The sequence below is a fragment of the Hippoglossus stenolepis genome, chromosome 1 (genome assembly GCF_022539355.2).
Source record: "Hippoglossus stenolepis isolate QCI-W04-F060 chromosome 1, HSTE1.2, whole genome shotgun sequence".
NCBI classification, from domain to species: Eukaryota; Metazoa; Chordata; class Actinopteri; order Pleuronectiformes; family Pleuronectidae; genus Hippoglossus; species Hippoglossus stenolepis.
The window spans coordinates 29542769-29562003 of record NC_061483.1 but is presented as its reverse complement, the minus strand read 5'-3'; the positions used below and the strand labels follow the sequence as shown (position 1 = coordinate 29562003).

The 19235-nt window shown below is 39.1% G+C and overlaps 1 protein-coding gene across 2 annotated transcripts; it reads right to left on the bottom strand.

Annotated features, from left to right (window-relative positions):
• Positions 1–522: 522 nt before the first annotated feature.
• Positions 523–8051, bottom strand: snrpa1 (small nuclear ribonucleoprotein polypeptide A'). Of its 2 annotated transcripts, none has more exons than XM_035159043.2 (9): positions 7860–8051; positions 5666–5813; positions 5487–5565; positions 4977–5023; positions 4803–4893; positions 4090–4169; positions 2900–2975; positions 2329–2422; positions 523–801 (listed from the first exon to the last, which is right to left on the bottom strand). In XM_035159043.2, the coding sequence occupies exons 1-9, from the start codon at positions 7939–7941 to the stop codon at positions 641–643; spliced, it is 858 nt and encodes a 285-aa protein (XP_035014934.1). In that variant the 5' UTR covers positions 7942–8051; the 3' UTR covers positions 523–640. The 2 variants fall into 2 exon arrangements, with proteins under 2 accessions (XP_035014934.1, XP_035014927.1); XM_035159036.2 differs by having other exon boundaries at positions 4791–4893; positions 7860–8050.
• Positions 8052–19235: the final 11184 nt, after the last annotated feature.

The window sequence follows — 19235 nt, the reverse complement described above, 5'->3', positions numbered from 1 at the left end:
GGAAATGGTTAAAAATTGCCACTTAATTAAAAATGGCCAATTTCCTGTTTGGTCTAGCATATCGATCCAAGAGTTTTATGTTCGTAATGAAATGACATTTTTTTTGGTGAGTTTTCGAGTATGTTCAAGCCATCAAAAAAGGGATTCATTTTCCTGATTAACCAAACAAAAAGAAATAGGGCAGTCCTCGGGCCCTCAGCTTCGATATATATATATATATATATATCTATATATGTTTATAGATATATACCTGGACCTATTAGTAGCACACCAGAACACATTCTTCAGCAACGTGATTGGATCTCAAGGCTATTTTGTGATAATGGATAGACATGTTGTATTTTAAGGTCAAAGGTAAATGGGATGTGATCCGTCCTATTGAGAAAATGTCAGGAATTTATGGCTTAAGTTCTTCTCTCAATCCAGTGCAATACCATTTTAAAATATTGGACAGAGTCCACATAAGTGAATTGCATTCAGCTTGGAATGTCAATGGCTGCCTCATAAAGAAAGTGGTTCCAATTCAAATATTCAAAATTTGTTTAATGGTCATTTTACAAAATAAAAAACCAGCCCTGGTAAATGTACGTTCAACACAAGAAATTCACAACATAAAAAACGAAAAATGCTTTCAGGGTTTTCAGGAACCATTAACATGTGGCTCTTGAACCATATCTTCATCATCCTCTGGATTTCTCTCATTCATCTGCTCTCCAGCATCTCCACCCATGTGTGTTTCCATCTGTTCAGTGTCTTCCTCTTCTTCCTCCTCCTCCTCTTCCTCCACCATTTCACCTGGACCTGATTTAAAAAACAAATAGATTTATTAGTCCATCTATCAAAATACAATGAGACTGATAAACAAATCAAATCAATCGGGTAAGGCTGAAGTTATCCCATGTTTTCTTCGTCAATTTCTTAATACTTAGGCCCAATCCCATTTCACCACTTCTCCCTACACCTTGTTTTCGAGGGTTACCTTGCCCCATGAAACGGAGCTACAAGGGGTCGTGGTTGAAATCTTACCCTACGAATTGGGACAGCCCTTCAAGAAAATCATCAGTAATTGTCAATGTAAACGGACGAGACAAAAGTTTTGCGGTGGCATCGTAAAACATTAAAACTTTGCGCAGGGCAGAAATTGAATAGCTTGGATGCTCGGCATTATTTCAGCAATAAATCAAAAGCAAACAGCTTCAAGCTGCTAGCAGTGGTCTGTATGCAACCCTGCCAGGATGCTTTGTTATTAGAGGAGCAGTTAAGTTCAGTAACATCGCTGCTAAACGCAGGTTCAATCAAGTGCATTGTGTTTCTTCAAAGAGGGGGATGCGACTTGAAATTATGTGAAAATATGGGAATATCATGCCACAAAAAAAAGAGATCGCTAGCATGCTAACGGTGGAGATTTTTTTACCGTTGTGAAAAAAATGACCGTAATACATTGAAATGATATTAAACAAAGACATTACAATCATCATACTTTTTTAATCCTTATATGTCCTGCTATACTTGTCGGCCCCTCCCAGCTTGATTCGCAAGGCATTTGGGTAAATTCTCGTAGCCCTCGGTTTGAAGTGTGGGTCTGAAAAAACTCTGTTTCGAAGGCTGTACGGATCTAACACTTGGCCCTACCCCTCTGTCCAAGCAAGTATTGGGACAGCCTACCCATGCACAGGAACGAGCTAAACGAAGGGGAAGGGCTAGCGCCAAGTGGTGAAATGGGATTGGGCTTTAATCCACACTAGGTGCTGTAGTGAGCAGTAGCTGCAGCAGGACATTTTGTGGAAATGAACCAGTTTCTTCATGGCAACAAAACATGTCAGCCAATGGAACTGAGCATCTCACTGATGTGTTCTTAAAAGCTTAACAACAACGGAGCTCAATGACACAGGATTAATGCCGGGGTCAGACTACATGATATCAGTTAGGAAACAAATCAATTGTTTATCCCATGTAATGTGTCATAATGGACACTATTTAACACCATATCTGGGACGCCTTATGGCATCCAAACATGTTTAATCGGAAGTCAGTTGCGAGCGCTTCCTTACTGGCAACGAAAGTATGTCATAAAAGTTTGCAAACATATGACTAGCAGTATGTAGTCTGTCATACCACTCGGGCACGACACAGGAAAAATGTATGACAATAATCTCCTTATCTGACACAGTGATCATTGAAACAGGCACAAGTATCTGACCCCAGTCTTCTTGTTAAATTTTTTTTCCAAAAGTGTTACAAAATTGTACCAGTACCATTCAGAACCTACTACTTTGTTGGGGCTGCACTATTAGTTTGGTTCTGAAATAGCACTGGGTCCACACTGACCTTGTCTTAGATCTCGGCCTGGGATCTGTCCCGCCTGAAGCATCCCTTTCAACCTCTCCACCTCAGCCAATGATGAAGCATTGGCGATGGCGTTCTGAAATACAAACACATTCATGTTAACCTCAGCCTGAACTGATCCAACAAATCCTGTTCACCCCTTTAAATCCTGCAATTTCCCTGTACAATAGTTATTGAGCTGAGTGATTGTCTTCACGTGTTTGTAACCCCAGTCTTTGATTAAGGATTTTCTTTGGCTGTACATAAAAAAAAAAATATATCACTGCATGGTCTAAGAGGTCAAAGGTGACCCAACCAGAAAACAATTACAAACCTCTTCAATAATTAGATCACATGGTGACTACTGAGTAACTCTTCCTCAGAGGAAGACTCAAATGTGATAGAAAACTACAGAAAAAGCTAGAGTCTCATTAAGATGATTTGCATTTTTGGTGGACCCATGTCATATTCTATGACAGGGTCATGCAAATAATACATTTGAAAAAAAATCTGCTTTTGATATCTTGACAACCCCAAAACTCATTGTCATCAGTTTCAAATGAACAAAGTGAACCTTGACAGCTTCCACATCTGCTTGAGACGGCCCCGTCTTCTTCTTCTCAAGTTGCGCAGCCACTCCAGGAGTGAATCTGAAAGTAACACACCTCTTTTAGACAATGTGGACAAAAACAGCACCTCTGACCTCTCAACCAGTGTAGTCAATCTCAAGTGTAGTGTCTTTTCTTAAGTCAAATAAACTGATACATTGTCCAAAGACAGCAGTCCTGAGCAACACTGTGGTAAACGCTACTGGCTTTAGGTTTATAGGGTTGGGGCCCATTTATATATTTAATCACCTCCACTGACAGGTTTGTTTTTGTTCCACTTGTTTAATTTCTTTGCACTATGAAATACTCTGAAGTCATTTGAAACTTTAATCCTTGCAAGTATTTAGACAGTTGCATGGTTTCTGCTCTAAAGGCTTTGAGCTTCAGCACATTCAATTTAAAATAGTAATGATACAATATAAACATAGAAAGACCTGTGTGCTCTTGATAAGTAAAGAAATTAATTTTGATTCTTGAATTTGAAACGTTTTCGGGTATATTGTTCAATAAACAGCTGTTAATGCTATTGTTGACATTGCCCCTTAATACCTGCCTTTATTTCTCTTCTGTTCTCTCTCTCCCGTGGCCATCGTTTCAAATTAAAAGCTCCTGCAGAGTCATGTAGTTGTGACTTTATTTAACATAAATACTGCCTGGTCGCTTTAGGTCATGAGCAGTTCCTTTGGTCTTTACAATTTTTTCTTCCCATTATTTTGGTTAAGGTTGTTTTACTGGTCCAAATAAACTTTGTCCCAGAATTCTGACACTGATTTTATGAACTGAAAACTGGCCTGTTTGAGGTCTTCTCTTGACAGTTGACAAGAAACAAACAACTCGATCCGGGAAAGCTTATTATCAACTCACCAGTCAGTGCAGCTGTTTTAAATTGAATGTGCTAAAGAACAAGAAATATTTGCCATCCAAATACTGAGCTGGACCATCTGTTTAAATTTAGCCTTGAACAGCTAAACATAGCCAAAGGGGAACAAATAAAGCAGATTCCTCCAATTCCTGTATGTTTGTCAATCACTGTGTATTCTGAAGTACACAAACATACAAGTTGTGACAGTGTTTTTTATTGATTAGTTAACCCATTCCACCAGCCAGGATCCAGCGGTTCTGAGGAGCTGCTGTCTTATGTGGACTTTTATCTTACGTTTTCGTTCGCTTGGCAATATCCTTTGCAAGCTGAGCACCTCGTTTGCCTTTGAACATTTTCTCCGCCTCCTGGCGCTCCTATGATGATATCACAGTTTAATTGAAAACCTTTGTTAATCACACACTGAGCTTTGATCCAAGGGGGGACAAGGCCAGGCAGGAAAAAACACAATTCACCACAACTCATTATTTGTATCCAGTGCAAAGTTTAAAGGGGACATAGCATGCAAATTCCACTTTGTTAGTGCTTCTACAGGTTAATGTGGGTATCTGGCATGTCTACCAACCCAAAAACTCTGGGAAAAAAACACTTGCGCGTTTTGTTATGGTTCCTCTAAGTCAGAAACGTCATGCTTGAGTGACTCGATTGAGCTTCCTGGGTTTTGTGTCGTAACAAGGCACTGGAAGTCTCCCTACATGGCCTTGGCCCACCCCCCGCCTCCCCCCTTGTGGTATTTTGACCAAAGTATGTTACAGACATTTCATTAAGACCCCAAGGAACCATATCAACTTGTGGTAAAATGGGCATGCTATGTCCCCTTTAAGTTAACCAGTCTGTACTGTACTTTTTAGCCTCCATCTCCAATACTGTAATAAAGTCACTGAGGACTGGTCAATAGCTTAATGTCCCACATTACATAACATTTACAATCTGGACTTTGAAGAATAGGCACAATATACCCGGTCACTTGCACTTACCTTAAGCTTTACCTTCTGGAAGTCAAGCACACGGATCTGGGGGATTTTGCTGATGACATAGAGCCTGTAATGCTTCTTGTTGGTCACTGGATTCCTTAACAGGCTGGAATTTAAGTAATTATTAAGAACACGTACAATGATAATAAGGCAGTGCACAAGACAGAGTTGAGTACTGATGATTCTAACCTGAGGAGGGACAATGTCTTCACTGAGGCTAGAGGGTCCAAGTCACCCTTAAAAAGAAAAGAATGACATTACAACAAAAAAAAAAAACACCACAGGCATGTCTCAGCCCTGCCTCCCGGCACTACATTTTTTATTTCACTTCACTTAAAAATTGAGGCAAAGTTACCAAATTAATTAAAAAACTTATAAAGGAGAGATTCATTAAAGAGCATTGGTCCAGATGAGTGATATTTTATACAAAATACCATTGAAACAAAAACTAAGCCATTTAACCCAATAAAACATCATTAAAATACATATACACTTTGGAGCCTGTGGTTTTGTTGAATTACTAATTTTGCTATGAGAAAAATGATCACCATGGAAGTAACAAAATACAAGAATATCAAACTGTGGAAGAATTTCAATTTTTCTAGCATTTCAGCGTATATGTTGCAGTCAACATTTTAATTTCAAATACAAAAAGTTGAGTTTGTTCTGTTGCACGAAATGCTGTTCAAATGTACTCACCAGCTCCTGAATGTTGTTATTTGTGAGAACCAGTTCAGACAGACTCGGCAGCGATTGCTCCAGATTCTCACCTACACGACTGGAGAAAACATTGTATAAAAGGGTATACAAGGAGTGGTAAATTTGATTATTCAAGATTAACATGTTTTGTTTTACACAAGGATGCAACCGTAACTTACCAAATCCTGTTGTTGTTCATTAGCAGTGTTTTCAGTCTTTTGAGCAGAGGGAAACCATCCAGTTTTCTGACTTCATTATCAGAGAAGTCAATAGTGTCAAACTGGTCCAGAGTTGCTCCGAGATTTTCGAGCACTGGGATTTTATAACCTATGGAGAAAAAGAAGAAAAACAACATTGAATTTTATCTATAAAGATCGATGAGCTATGATAAATGTACTATCCTGGCTCATAATTTCTATTAAGCATTGGACATTTTCTATCATCTAATAAAATATAGACGAGCCAGGCTTACTTGCTTAATCAGTTTCACTTTTTCCATTGTAGACTACATATTGAAAACTGCATTGGAATTACAGTGTACATTTTAAATACATGATTATGATTACTCTTCCTCAGCACATGTGCTCCTTAGTTTATAAAATTCAGCAGCATGTAAAAAACTTTGGGCACAACGAAAAGGTATGATGGAAACAAAGACTGCTCAGTCCGCTTAGACAGAGAGTGTGATGTTCGAAGTAGAGGTTCGGAAATTTCTCGATGCTTAGATGCATCGGATGCTGACTTGAAAGACTGCATCGATAGAACATAATCGATTTATGTTTTCTGCTACGTTCATTGTTTTAGCAATGTCCCACCGCTGCATCATTATAATCAGCGCTGCTTCAGGATCAGGACAGAAGCACACCGCTGGACATGCGCTCACTTTACAGTTTAACAATTAACACCATTACTGATAACAAATTATTAGGACACGTACAGGACTGACTTTTACTTTGTTAGTTTGAGTCACTCTAGAGTTTATGAGACATGTTTAAACACACCGTGCACCGCTACATACAACACAAGACTTGTTGTATGTAGTCAGGACATCATTAAGTGAGCGGGATGATCCAGAGTCACGATACGACATCATCGATTAATAACTACATACAAGTAATTATCAGTTTGTGTGAAGAGAAGAGCGCGCATGCACGCGCACACACTCCAGCAGACAGAAGTTCTTCCTGCAGATTACGACGTAGCGCAGTGTTTGAACTCTTGCAGAAGAAGTGACGTCCCGTTTATCCAGGAACATAAATATGAATTCAGCCGGTTTTTATGAAGATCAGTTCTAAGTCTGATGATTAGAAAACAACAGAGGAGCAGAGTCACTTGTTGACCAGCGGAGTAATGCGCCTCACTTCAGTGGCGCTGCCCAGGGGGGGCCAGACCTTGATACAGTTGTAGTCTGATTTTTGAATTGAAAACCGTATTTTGTAAATTACAGCACAATTGTAGAAGTAACAGTCTATTATACATTTAAAAGCACTTTCTAAATAAAAAAAAAGTTCATGTTTGTCTGACTGATTGTATTAACTGATGAAAAAGCCACCATTTGCAGTAACATAGAAAATTGTGGCTGTGATACATTGAAATGCATCGATACATTGTAGTGAATCGAATCTGAATTTAATCGAATCGTGAGGCTAGTTAAGATGCACACCTCTAGTTCAAAGCCTTTTTTTTCGAATGATCCTCAATACATTTTAAAGTTGGCACAGATCTGTTTCAAGTATAACATGTACACTTTCAAGCCCAAATATAAGTGGGTGTGTCTAGACCAGGGTCACATTAATTGGAACACTGAAAACAGTGTTTATCTAATATATTATAAAAAACTTCTAGTATCCTCTAATAGCAAGTGTTGGCAATGAGAAACCGTGGTAACGTTTCAATGAGACAGTGCTTTACTGACGGTCCCTGGCGTCAGCTCTCAGTCAACACTTCCACACAAGCTCCATGCAATTTGGTGGAGGGCATGTAGGAGAGCTATGCTAACACTAGCAGGCCCAGTACCTCGATAACGTTACACGGACCACCTGATGGAAACCTCATGTAACCTCGCTGCTTCATGGAAGAACTCCCCGTGGATCCCGGTGTTTGACTCACTGGTGCTTTAGCTCACAGACCCGATTATCTGCTCATGTGGAGGGGTTGCTCTCAGTCACTGAGCTATTGCTATGCTACTGCTAACAGTCACACGGTAAAAAGTAATGTAGCGTAACTCAGCCGAACAGTACAGACTCTGCTGCTCAAGTCACAAAGTGCCTAACCAACCAACTCAGTTTTTGAATGGAGCGCGGGCCTGCATTTAGCCAACTCAAGCTAAGCTCACCAAGCTAACTAGGTAGCGATGAAGAAAGTTTAGCTAACCTCGTAAATCCAGCTCTCTGTCTCTCACAGGGTTGGTGTACTGAGCGGCCTGCTCAATCAGCTCCGCAGATAACTTCACCATGTCGAAGGATACAACACACGTTAATAACTTCGGATTTCTGCAACCAAACTGCGCACACGCTGCTCACCGGAACAAAGCCTGAGAGCTCTTCTTACTTCACCTTAACGGCGGGATACGAACCACCTCGAGGGCTGTGTGGCGCCACCTATCGCACTGGAGTGTATGCTCTATAGAAAGAAAGAAATAAAGATAGATAGATAGATAGATAGATAGATAGATAGATAGATAGATAGATAGATTACCGTAGTACGGAAGCGTATTGCATTCACTTGTTTTTCTAATTAATTTTTTTTGAAAGGGATAAAAAAAATTAATTAGAAAAACAGAGCTTTTTTTACATGCTTTTATTTTGAAAGTGAAGTTCCTGTATAGACGCTATACGTCATGGCGCTAATATACGGAAGCGTATTGCATTCACTTGAATGCAATACGCAATAGATAATTGTAATCTAGTATTTTGATGAAGTTACATTTTGCGTGGATGTTTCGCACAGAGCCCTTGTTCCGCGGGCTACATGTAACTGTTGCACTCTTAGACAGTCTTTTGTTTGGCACGATTTCTTGTATTAGCGCCATGACGTATAGCGTCGCTTCAAACTGTCAGATTCTCCTTCTGTATAAATAACAGTGAACCACAAAAGACTAATGTAGCCGAGCGTGTTGTTCTCTTATACTGTCACAGGCCTCAGCCGAAGAAGGACACGAGAGATGGTTATTGACTCGGGACATCACACCCGGTTACTTTCCTTCACACTTCAAAACTTCTCTATCAACAGAACCCTCTTCCGTTAGAAGCCCTTTCAAAACAAGAGTCCCAACCAACACCCTGCTTATAACAGGAACTACACATCAATCTTCCATAATAAAGCCACTAAATAAAATAGCTTACACTAACAAACGAAATATTTGAATTATGGACAAAAATGAAAACTATCTGCAGCATATCCCCCGAAAGATGGTCGAGACTTTCAACTGATGTTTTCAGGTATATTTTTTTCAAGTGAATGCAACACGATTCCGTAGACCGGTGCTGTGGGCCTAAGGCCTAAGGCGGTACCCAATCCCTGGTGGTGGTGTTTTCCTCACGATCCCTTTTTCTGTTGGTCTGCAGTGTCAAGGGTTCATTTATGGGCCGTTCCCATTTTTGGTTCCCTGCCACCATGGTAAGCCCCAGCCCTGTCCTCATTACCCTGCCTAAGTGCTAATTTTATCTCACTCATTTTATCTGTAATTAATCCTGGTGTTACATTTAAGTTACTGTTGAATTGGTAATTATTTTTGTTAAATAAAGTTCTTTTCTTTTTCAGCTGAAACCGTCCCCCAGGTAGTGTTGTTGCAACAAATGTTCATCCTTGCTCACGCTACATATAATTGCAGTTCTTTAAATAATCATCTCTGTCCACATCTTTCCTCTCTCTAAAACCTCCACCAGAGAATAGTGTGTGCTCCCTGCAGAACAAACCATCTTCCTGGGTATAGTGTACTGAACAGGTAAGTCAAGTATAATGTTTGTTTCCACCTGTGCTTTTCCTGAATTCTATTTGAAATAAGTTCAGATTTATTCTGGTTTCTCACTGCTACAGTCATCCTCCCTGTCCGGCACCCCTCCTGCTAAACAAACAGCAGCACCCAGCATCGCCCAGAGCTATCACTCTAACCTGATACACACTGATAACAGCTCATACTCCTATACAGCAGCCTTATCTCTGCTGCACGCCAACTTCAACCATACCTGTTGCTTCTGTGTACTGTGCACACATAATCATCCGTTGGTATTAAACGTTGGGTTAGTGGGGTGGCATACAAAAACGTTTTTCCCTTGTTCCTGCATTTCTTCTTGTCGTCACCACTGAACAACAAAACAATTTTAGGTGAGGCAAACAATGAATTGATTTGAAGCAGTGCTGCTCTGAGTTGGGTGGCACCACCAAGTCACACCTCTAAAACAATTGAAACCACATACAGCGTTATCTCTGCCACTGTGCTGGATAGAAAGTGTTGCTCATACAACGACTGCAGCAAAGGGATGATTATTGCTCATATGGGTGGACAGTAACTAAGTACTTACTCAAGTATTGTCCTCAATGACAATTCTGAAGTACTTGTTTCGTACTTGAGAATTTTGTTAAGTAGTTTCCATATAGTGTCTTTGAGTTATATTAATATTTCTTGGCTGTAGCTCAACAACATGTTTTGTTTGCCTCTTCCACTAACACCTCCAATCCCATGGCACTAAATTTCGCTCTGCTCTCCGTAATGCTCCATGGCTGAAACCAGTAACGCACGCAAAACACTCTTTGAATACTACTGCCTCTACCATGTTTGCACCTGTTATCATTTACGCAATCATTTTTAGTAGATCACCTGCAAAATGCCCACCAACCAAACGTGTAATCTGTTATAATGCACACGCGATTTAGCACACTTTATTTGGGATCTTAGGTGATCAGGCCCTTAGAGACCACTTTTTTGGTATCAGGTTCAGCTGTCAGTAGGGACTGAAGTTCATCGTGAGAATTATAAGTTTCAAAGTGTGAAATATTTCCTCTGACATAGTTCCTGATTTGCAGATATCTGAAAAAATCTGTTGACTGCAGCACAAATCTGGCTGTAAGCTTAGCAACTGAGGACAATAAATTTAGGTATTCTTATTCATTGATGGTATAGCAAGACCTTTCCTCCTCTAAATTGAAAAAAACAGCATATCGTTGTGAAGGGAGAAATGCATGATTATAACAAATGGGGGATAAAGTAGAGGTGTTTGGTAAATTGAACACTTTCTTTATTTGATACCATAACTTACTTTTTTTTTTTAACTATAAAACCAATCCCTTTAAATGACCTGAGCGTTTTTTTGCAGCATGCAGTAGCACTGGAAGGGAACCCCCACTAATGTCCTGCTCTATAGCCAACCATGATGGGGTTGTGTCATTAATCTCTTCAGGATATGCCTCCTGGCAGTAAACAAATGCTCAGGCATTGGCTGCCCAGTAATAGTGTCGGAACTCAGGTAAACCCAGTCCCCCTGAATCTTTAGATTTACAAAGATGAAAAACATGATGATTGAATCCAATTCTTTAAAGAAGCCTTTGGCCAAAAAATAGGTATGTTTTAAAAATAAATGAAGAAACATTGGCAAGGTCTCCATTTGTACGGCATTAATTCTGCCAGTCATTGACAGGGAAAGTATTCGCCAGTATTCAGTATCAAGTTTATTAATCAAACTCAGTTTTTAAAGCAGGTCTGATTGCATAGGAACAGTGGTTCCCAGGTACTTTACATGGTCAGTATTTTAAGCGGAAGTATACAGAGAAACTCAGGATCTCATTCAGAGGCATAAATTCACCTTTCTGCCAATTTATAGTATACCCTGATAGCTTCCCACATTTTTATATAGGTCTAGAAGAGGTGGGACAGATTCCTCAGACCATGAGAGAAATAAAACGGTTCTCTGGAGGCCGATTCGGTGAGCTCGGTCTACTTTGTTTCATTGGGGAAAGTGATCAGCTCCCAGAAGTTTAGGCAACAGATCTAATGCCTTCTCCATCTTCTCTGGTAGACTTTAACTAATTATTCGCCAACGTCTTTACAGATACAAAAGCGAGCATTTCTTATTTAAATGTAGATGTGTTCTCACATTGCCTCTTCCAGTCTGGAGGATCACCAGAGTTCATTGCATGTCTGAAAACAGCTTATATCAGTTAGTTTCCATTCACTGAAGGAACAGCAAGCTGGTCTTCTTAATGCACATAAGTAAAAGGATCAATTGGAGGAACCAGGAACACATTCAAATGTAAAGTAGTAACCTGGCTCCTGCATAAACATTCTACAGGTCAGTAATCCGTTTTTTTCCAGACCCCTGACTGTCTTTTTTTTCTCTATTCTAACTGTAGCACTGATTGAAGATACTTTTTTGCAGCATGAGTGTATCTGAGCATAATGATCAGATTTCCAGGATTATGGTTAATTTATTATGGATGAAGTTATTCTAAATCCAAAAATGCTTCACTGTGTATCATGATCCCTGCTTATTCAGCTGCTGCAATGCTCCTCTCACTGTCTGCAGTCCTTGGTCATGCATATGTCATGTGTTTGAAAAGCCAATTCGAAAACCATTTATCAGTTGATATGGCAAATTGTTCTCGTGGATGAATCTATCTGGCGAATTCAGGTTTCTTTCTCACATTTGCAGAACATTTAACCATTATCTCACTGCAAAAAGCCAATTGTAACCGGGTACTAAAGTACTATATACGTTCCATCCAACACGTCATACCAAACCTTAATTCACATAATGAGTTTATACTTATACGTTTAAACTGACCTGTTAAATTCCTTAACTATTTGATCATGAAAGATAAGTCCGGATGATATAAAGGGGTGTTACCTCTGAAGCTTTTTTAAATATGTACATATGATTTAGGCTTAAGAGCCGTATTTTCATCTTAGCAAATATTTGCTGTGTCACCTCAGATAGATTAAAAATTACATTCAAGTTTCTCCAAAATCATCCAGGTCAAACCACAGAAGCAGGTTTCATATGATTGGGCCCAAACCACCCGAGTCTCAGGCCAGTTATCACTGTTGGTTAAGGGAGGCGAGCGCAGTCCAAACACACTCTGACTTCTATGTGTTGTCAGGCTGACTCAGAAAATCGCAATATTGAGCAACTTCTTCACATTACATTCAAGTCGGCGCCGACTCTACCTCTGAACACACAGCGGTTATGATCACATGGCTTTTTCCAAAAGCCCCATGAGATGATAAGGTTCTCTCATCATATTGTCTCCTACAAGATTCACTAAAGTTTACCGTATATTCATTACATTTCCAAAAGTGCATTGGAGGTGTATCCTACACACCCAAGACTATGCATTTCACTAACCCTTCATGAAAAAGGACAAACTGTGTTGGCTGTTCTTCAATGACTCCAACCTTAACAGAGAGCAACATGCAATTACAAGTTGCTTTTCACACCTACTGACTGTATGTCAGTGAAATCAGATACAGCCATAGTGATTTATGTAATATATCATAGCAGAGAGTTACAGTGATACACTCACGTGCTCTTCTGGTCAAAACGTTTTTAACTCATATAATTGACTTTGCAATATGTGAACAGATTCTTAATCACCCCAATACTTGGTAGCAGGCCACCCGCTGGAAAATCTGACCACAGTGTTTACCACCTCTTGCCCAAATATAAAGCTGTGAAAAGAGAGAAACCACGTCGCCAAGCAAATACAGGTGTGGTCTGACAAATCTAAAGAACATCTCAGGCTTTGAGGAAACGGATTGAGACCTCTTCTTTAAATCCTTTCAAGATGCAGAAGACCCCACATACAATATTATGTCCTATAGTAAATTTTGTGAGGACACTGTGTCTAAAACAAAACTGAAAATATTCCATAATAATAACTCATGGGTGTCAAAACAATTGAAGACTGCTTTCTGCTCTGCTCTGGTGACTGTATAGAAAAAGAAGTGAGTTTAGGGAGAAATGATCTAAGGCAAAAACTGACTTAAAGAACAGACTAGAGGATACACTTTTAACTGGCAATATAACTAGACAGCTACACATACACAAATGCAGACGAATGTCATGTGTGTGACTGTGCCTTTAGGAGGGTGTGGGACACTCATGGGCAGAACCAGTAAATACATTGATGTTTCAGTAAATAACAGTCAAACCTTTTTTGATGACATGAATCACTTCTACTGTAGATTTAACAGCATTGATGACAGGACAGAATGTGATGAGTTGTTTAAAAGCCTCCCTGTAGAGACACTAATAGTTATTACAGAGGACAATTGCTACAAGTCTTCTTAAACCAAAACCAAATAAGACCACTGGCCCAGACAGCCTTAAACTGTGATACTCAATTAAAAGAGTTGAGACATGGCCTTGGTGGGCCTCCTACATAAAACCCACCCTTTCTGTGAAGCTGCCTAAGTCCACAAAACATATGTAGATGGGCAAACTCCCATGACCCCAACAGTCATCTTGGAAAAGTAAGGAGTTGGTCCAGTGTTCGACATTCAGCTCCTGCTGGATCTCAACAGTTGGTTGGAGCCCCCTTCCCAGCAGCCTGACACGAGCCTGTGTCCCCTCATACCCTGAGGTTATCCCCTCTCCAGGGGTTTTGCTCTAGAGTCAGTGCTTCGTGTGTCCACCTCTCGCACCAATTCCAGCTCCTTCCCCATCAGAGAGGTGACATTCAAAGTCTCCTCACATATACGTGTGTTTCTTTATGCTGCATCTGCTATTTTATTGTCAATATATCAATAATTTGATCAGTTTTTGTTTCCTTGAGCAGTTTCAGTTTACAGTAAGTTTGTGGTGGTTTTAGAGAGAGGATTTTTAAAACATCGGCGCTGGTCCTTATGCAAAACTTAGACACTTCTAGTGTTTAGTTGTAAAGCTGACTCTGTCAGTCTCTCCTGGAAACAATTAATAAGAGAGATCCCATCCCTTGGACAAGATACTGAACCCTGAATTGTCCCTCATAAAAAAATTGCTACAAGTAGAGTGGTCATCAAGACCAGAAAAGCTCTATATAAATACAGACCATTTCCCATTTACCATCTTGCCTAAAGACACTGTAACATCAGGAGCCAGAGCTGCATTTGCCTTTTAGTTTTACTCTGTCACAGTCTCTGTCAGAGAACTTGTGGAATAGAGGAATCTTCAGTATCCATGTCTCACATCACAGAGCTCAACTCATCTGTCATCCTGCTCACACCTCTGCTATGATCGCCTGTATCGCCTAGTTCACAGAATGATGTTGATGCCCCTCTGACCTTTCCTCTAGCAAAACCACCAGGCCAAAGTTTCCACTAGTACGCCATAGTCTTGCTCCTTGTTATGGGTGCCCTCTCCCACATGTTTTTAAGTCAGCTCTCACTGTTCTCAGCTATTTTTCATGTTTGCTCTGTGTGCTCTGAAGCTGTTTGAACCTGTGGTGCAGTGGTTTCCAATGCCTGAGCGTCCCACCTATGGTTTGTTTAAAGGTTTTAGCTTTATTTCACTCAATCAGCCCCTCACCCATTTCATTAAATGGCTTTTCTAGTCTTGATGACCACTCAAAGTGCTTTACAGCACAGTTAGCCATTTACCCATTCTCACACACAATCATACAGTGCATCTATTAGCAGCACCTTTTTTTGCTATGAGGGGCAATTCGGGCTTCAGCATCTTGCCCAAGGACACTTAAGATGGGTAAGACTGGGATCGAACTGCAGACATTCTCAGCCACAGCCGCCCCACAAGGTTGAGCTCGACACACAATTACTGATGCGTGACGACCATCAAAACCACATGATATTCCGGTTTAAAACAAATAATAACTGTATGTTTGAATTATTAGCTCTGCTAATCTGGTAAAAGCTTCTTCATCTTCATCTCTTCTCAGCCAGTTATATTAAAGGTTATGCAATTAAATTAACTGTGTGCTTTCACCTGTGTGTCTTAAACTATTGTTTATTGGTTTGAGAAGTTTCTTGAAATAATTTTTTACTTTTATGACTCTTGGGCAAGTTGAGGCAGATGTGCTGATCCCTATGGAGGTGTGTTATGGATATTCTACCCACTCAGCCACCTATCTGGACATGATGTATAGCATTACAGTCTCTGCAATAGAATGCTGAATAAGAAATTCATTGTCTGCAGCTTCCAAATAATGTATGTTACTCCATGATAATTTAAAACTAGGACAAACATGATATCACAAGGTACTAAAACAATTACAATATCAAATCATACTGTATTTATATAGTTGCAATACAAGATACAATTAAAATACAGCAATAGAATAAAATGCAATAATACAACAATACAATGAGAAATAAAATAAAATAAAATGTTGATTGGTACTCCACTATGATTGCCTCCACACTGGCTCCCTGTTAGTTTTCAAATAGATTTATACCTATTATTACTAAAATATTATTATTATATATTATATTATATTGGGAATGTTTGATTAGCTTTTATTTAACCGTTTTTATTTATTTTTATTTTCCTTTTTACTCATTGTTACTGCTTAATATTCATATTGCAATGTCCTTTTAGTCAACTGCTTTGTCTTTCATTTACATTTTTTGGTTTTACTTCTAGTTGCAAAGCACTTTGTAACATTGTTGAAAAAAGTGTTATATGAATTAGGTTTCGCATTATTATTATTACATATGCTGCTACATTCTGAATGATCTGTAGCTTGTTTATAGATTCCTTAGGTATAAAGAGAGCATTCCAGTAATCAAGCCTGCTGGTGATGAAAGTCTCTCTCGATATCTGACAGGGAGAGAAACAAAGGTGATAACAGACAGTTTCATTGAAATTACTGATGTACGAATCAAAATTTGAATCATGGTCCAAAAGTGGCCCAAAACATTTTTGTCATCATTCATGTTTTTAATGATATTTCCCGGTGGCAGCATGCAGGGACTGAGCAACACCAAGTACCAAACTCACAAAATGGATGGTGGATGGTGACACAACAACTAGATTGATTAGATATACAATATAACCTCCTCACATATTCTACCATTACTGACAATACCTCTATCATTACAAATGTCATTACTGCTCCCTTCATCTCTGACATTTCCTCATGCACAAACACATTAAACATTGATACTCCTCTCAATTTATTTTGTTGATGTTCTCAGTTACACGCGACAGCTATTGCCCCTCTGTCTGTCCTGGGAGAGGGATCCCTCACATGTGTCTCTCTCTCTGAGGTTTTTACGTTTCTTTCCCATGTTAATAATAATAAATACAATTTGATTGATTGACAATACTCACACTGCTTTCATGTTTGATGCAGTAGAGTCACAGGGTAGCAGCTAGAGGTTAATACTAATTTGTCTGGATGGACCTCAGTTCTGTTTAACTGTGATATGATTTAATTTATCAATAGCTGCTGCTCGAGAGAAAAGCCATACAGCTTATACACATTATTTCGTAATTACACCCACCTTTTCAGAGGTGTTACCTTTTTATATACGGTCTATGGGTGTTACACTAGATTTACACATTACTAATGTGAAACTATAGAGGCCTATAATCTCACCACGATGATAAAATATCATTCACCTAAACAAAATGTTTTTTTTAGAAAGTATAACCCTGTGTGTCTTAAAATATTGTTGATTTTGTTTATTATTTATATTTCTTTATTTGTATGACTAGTGCCGTGGTCATTCTAAACCTGCCTGTTTGGATGGACTGTATTTTTGGTCTGAGTTAATGCTACAGTTCTACAATATACTGTCACTTTTTATTGCTCGTGTGCAGGATTTTGTGTGGAGATATTATAAACAGTCTATGGTGATTGAAGTTAGAAACTTTGTGTTCATCCCACCTCTTTTATCTGCAATGAGGATTTTATGTTCAATGTTTTTCATAAAATGAAACTAAATTTTCTTTATTACTGTTCATGTGCATGGTTTATATTTAAGTTTGAATGATTTACTGAACTGCTGTAATTCTTTCAAACATTGCATGTTGGCTCTTTCAGACTTCTGACAGAATCTTCGGACCCAAGTTCACAACACTGCAAAATAAAAGCTCTGTAATTCAGCTCAATATAAAGGAAGTGATTCTACGAATGTTGTTGCCATGACAGAGATTAGCACCCGTCAATGGTCAATCTCTGTCTGTCTCAGCCTGATATGATAGAATAAAAATGATCAAGCTATCAAAATGATCAGGCGGTGATTTTGACCCCTGGTTTGACCCAGTTGTTGACCGCTATTGAGGTTTATCCAATGATGTAGAAGAAGACATGTCCAACTTGGTCCACAGTCTGAAGGCACTATAACCAACCCCCACTGATGGCTACAGATGGCTCCTTGTCTGTTTATTCAAATTGTATTAATATTGAACGTATCAAGTGTCAAAATCACACCAAATTCGGCACTGCACTTCCCTGGGCCATTACCAGTACACAGGCCTAGTGTAAAGCCGATAAGTTGGATGGTCATTAATAGTTAGTTAGTCAGACGTTTTGATATTTTGTGGGTGAGGCATTATTATGAGCTGTTGTCATGCGTGTGATTTCTCTGCTATGAAAGTCACAGGACTTTTGTGGCTAATAACAGCTTATGATTAGTGCTGCGGTGTCTATGGCTACACCCAATGAGCGTTAGGCACACTGCAGACTCACGTCAGCTGGCCACACTATCTCATTTTGGTGGACAGTAAAACAATACTAATGGATCTGTAATGAAGTGAAGTGAATTTAAGTAATGTCCACTCTCCATTCATGTGAGTCACTGCTGAGTCTTTGCTATTGTTAGAGATGACTGCTGGTGATAAGAGAACAAAAGATCTGAACACACCTTGTATACTTTCAAGCTTTTATCGCTTGAGTCAAAATATGACAAAGCAAAGCAAACACTCCAATTATATTTAATTGTTTCCTATTGTTTGCCTTCCCTTGTGTTTTGTGAAGCACTTTGTAACTGTGTTTTGCAAGGTTCCATTTAAATAAAGTTTATAACTAATTATAAATAAAGCAAATTGTTATTATTATTACTGGTCAATGTGATTGTGTTTCTTATAGTATGAGGTCTTTTTCCTTTATTTTGCATTACATTAACCATGCTTTGTGACCCTGTGATCACAAAGCATGGTTAATGTATTACAAAACAAATATATAAAACAAACTAATATTTAGGGATATATTTTGGGAGAACCACAAAATGTAAAATATAAATACAGTTTCTGTTAAATGATAATCAAACCCATAATTTTGGATTTTATCACATAAATTAAGTATTTGAAACTGCATTTGTGCAGAAAAATTCATTTTATTTTCAGTTTTATTATGTAGTTAAGTAAAAAAATAAACATTATGACAAAGATACGGTTTGTGAATAAGTTATATATTATAGTTTATTTAATGTTATATTTTGTTGGACCATATTTCTACTTCATTGCTGTATTATGAATGTAAACAAAAAGTTATGCATCTGTACGATCAACAACACATCAGAAGTAACAAGAGAAAAAACACCAATATAGCGTGTCATCATTGACCTTCAGGAGCCTATTTGTGTGCATCACAGACGTGAGGTGAGCATCTCTTTTCACGCTCAGTAACCTTCATACCAGGTGCGAGTGAAGGAATGGGCCGCAGCCAAAGGGCAGGACCAGCCGTCATGAATCACCATGTAAAGCTAAGAGGAGGCCACTCCCTCACCTGCCGCACAAAGAGCTCAACCCACGGTATAAAGACCTGGACCTCCCTCCCATCAGCCTCAGTGTTCCTGTGGAGAAGCAAATGGCT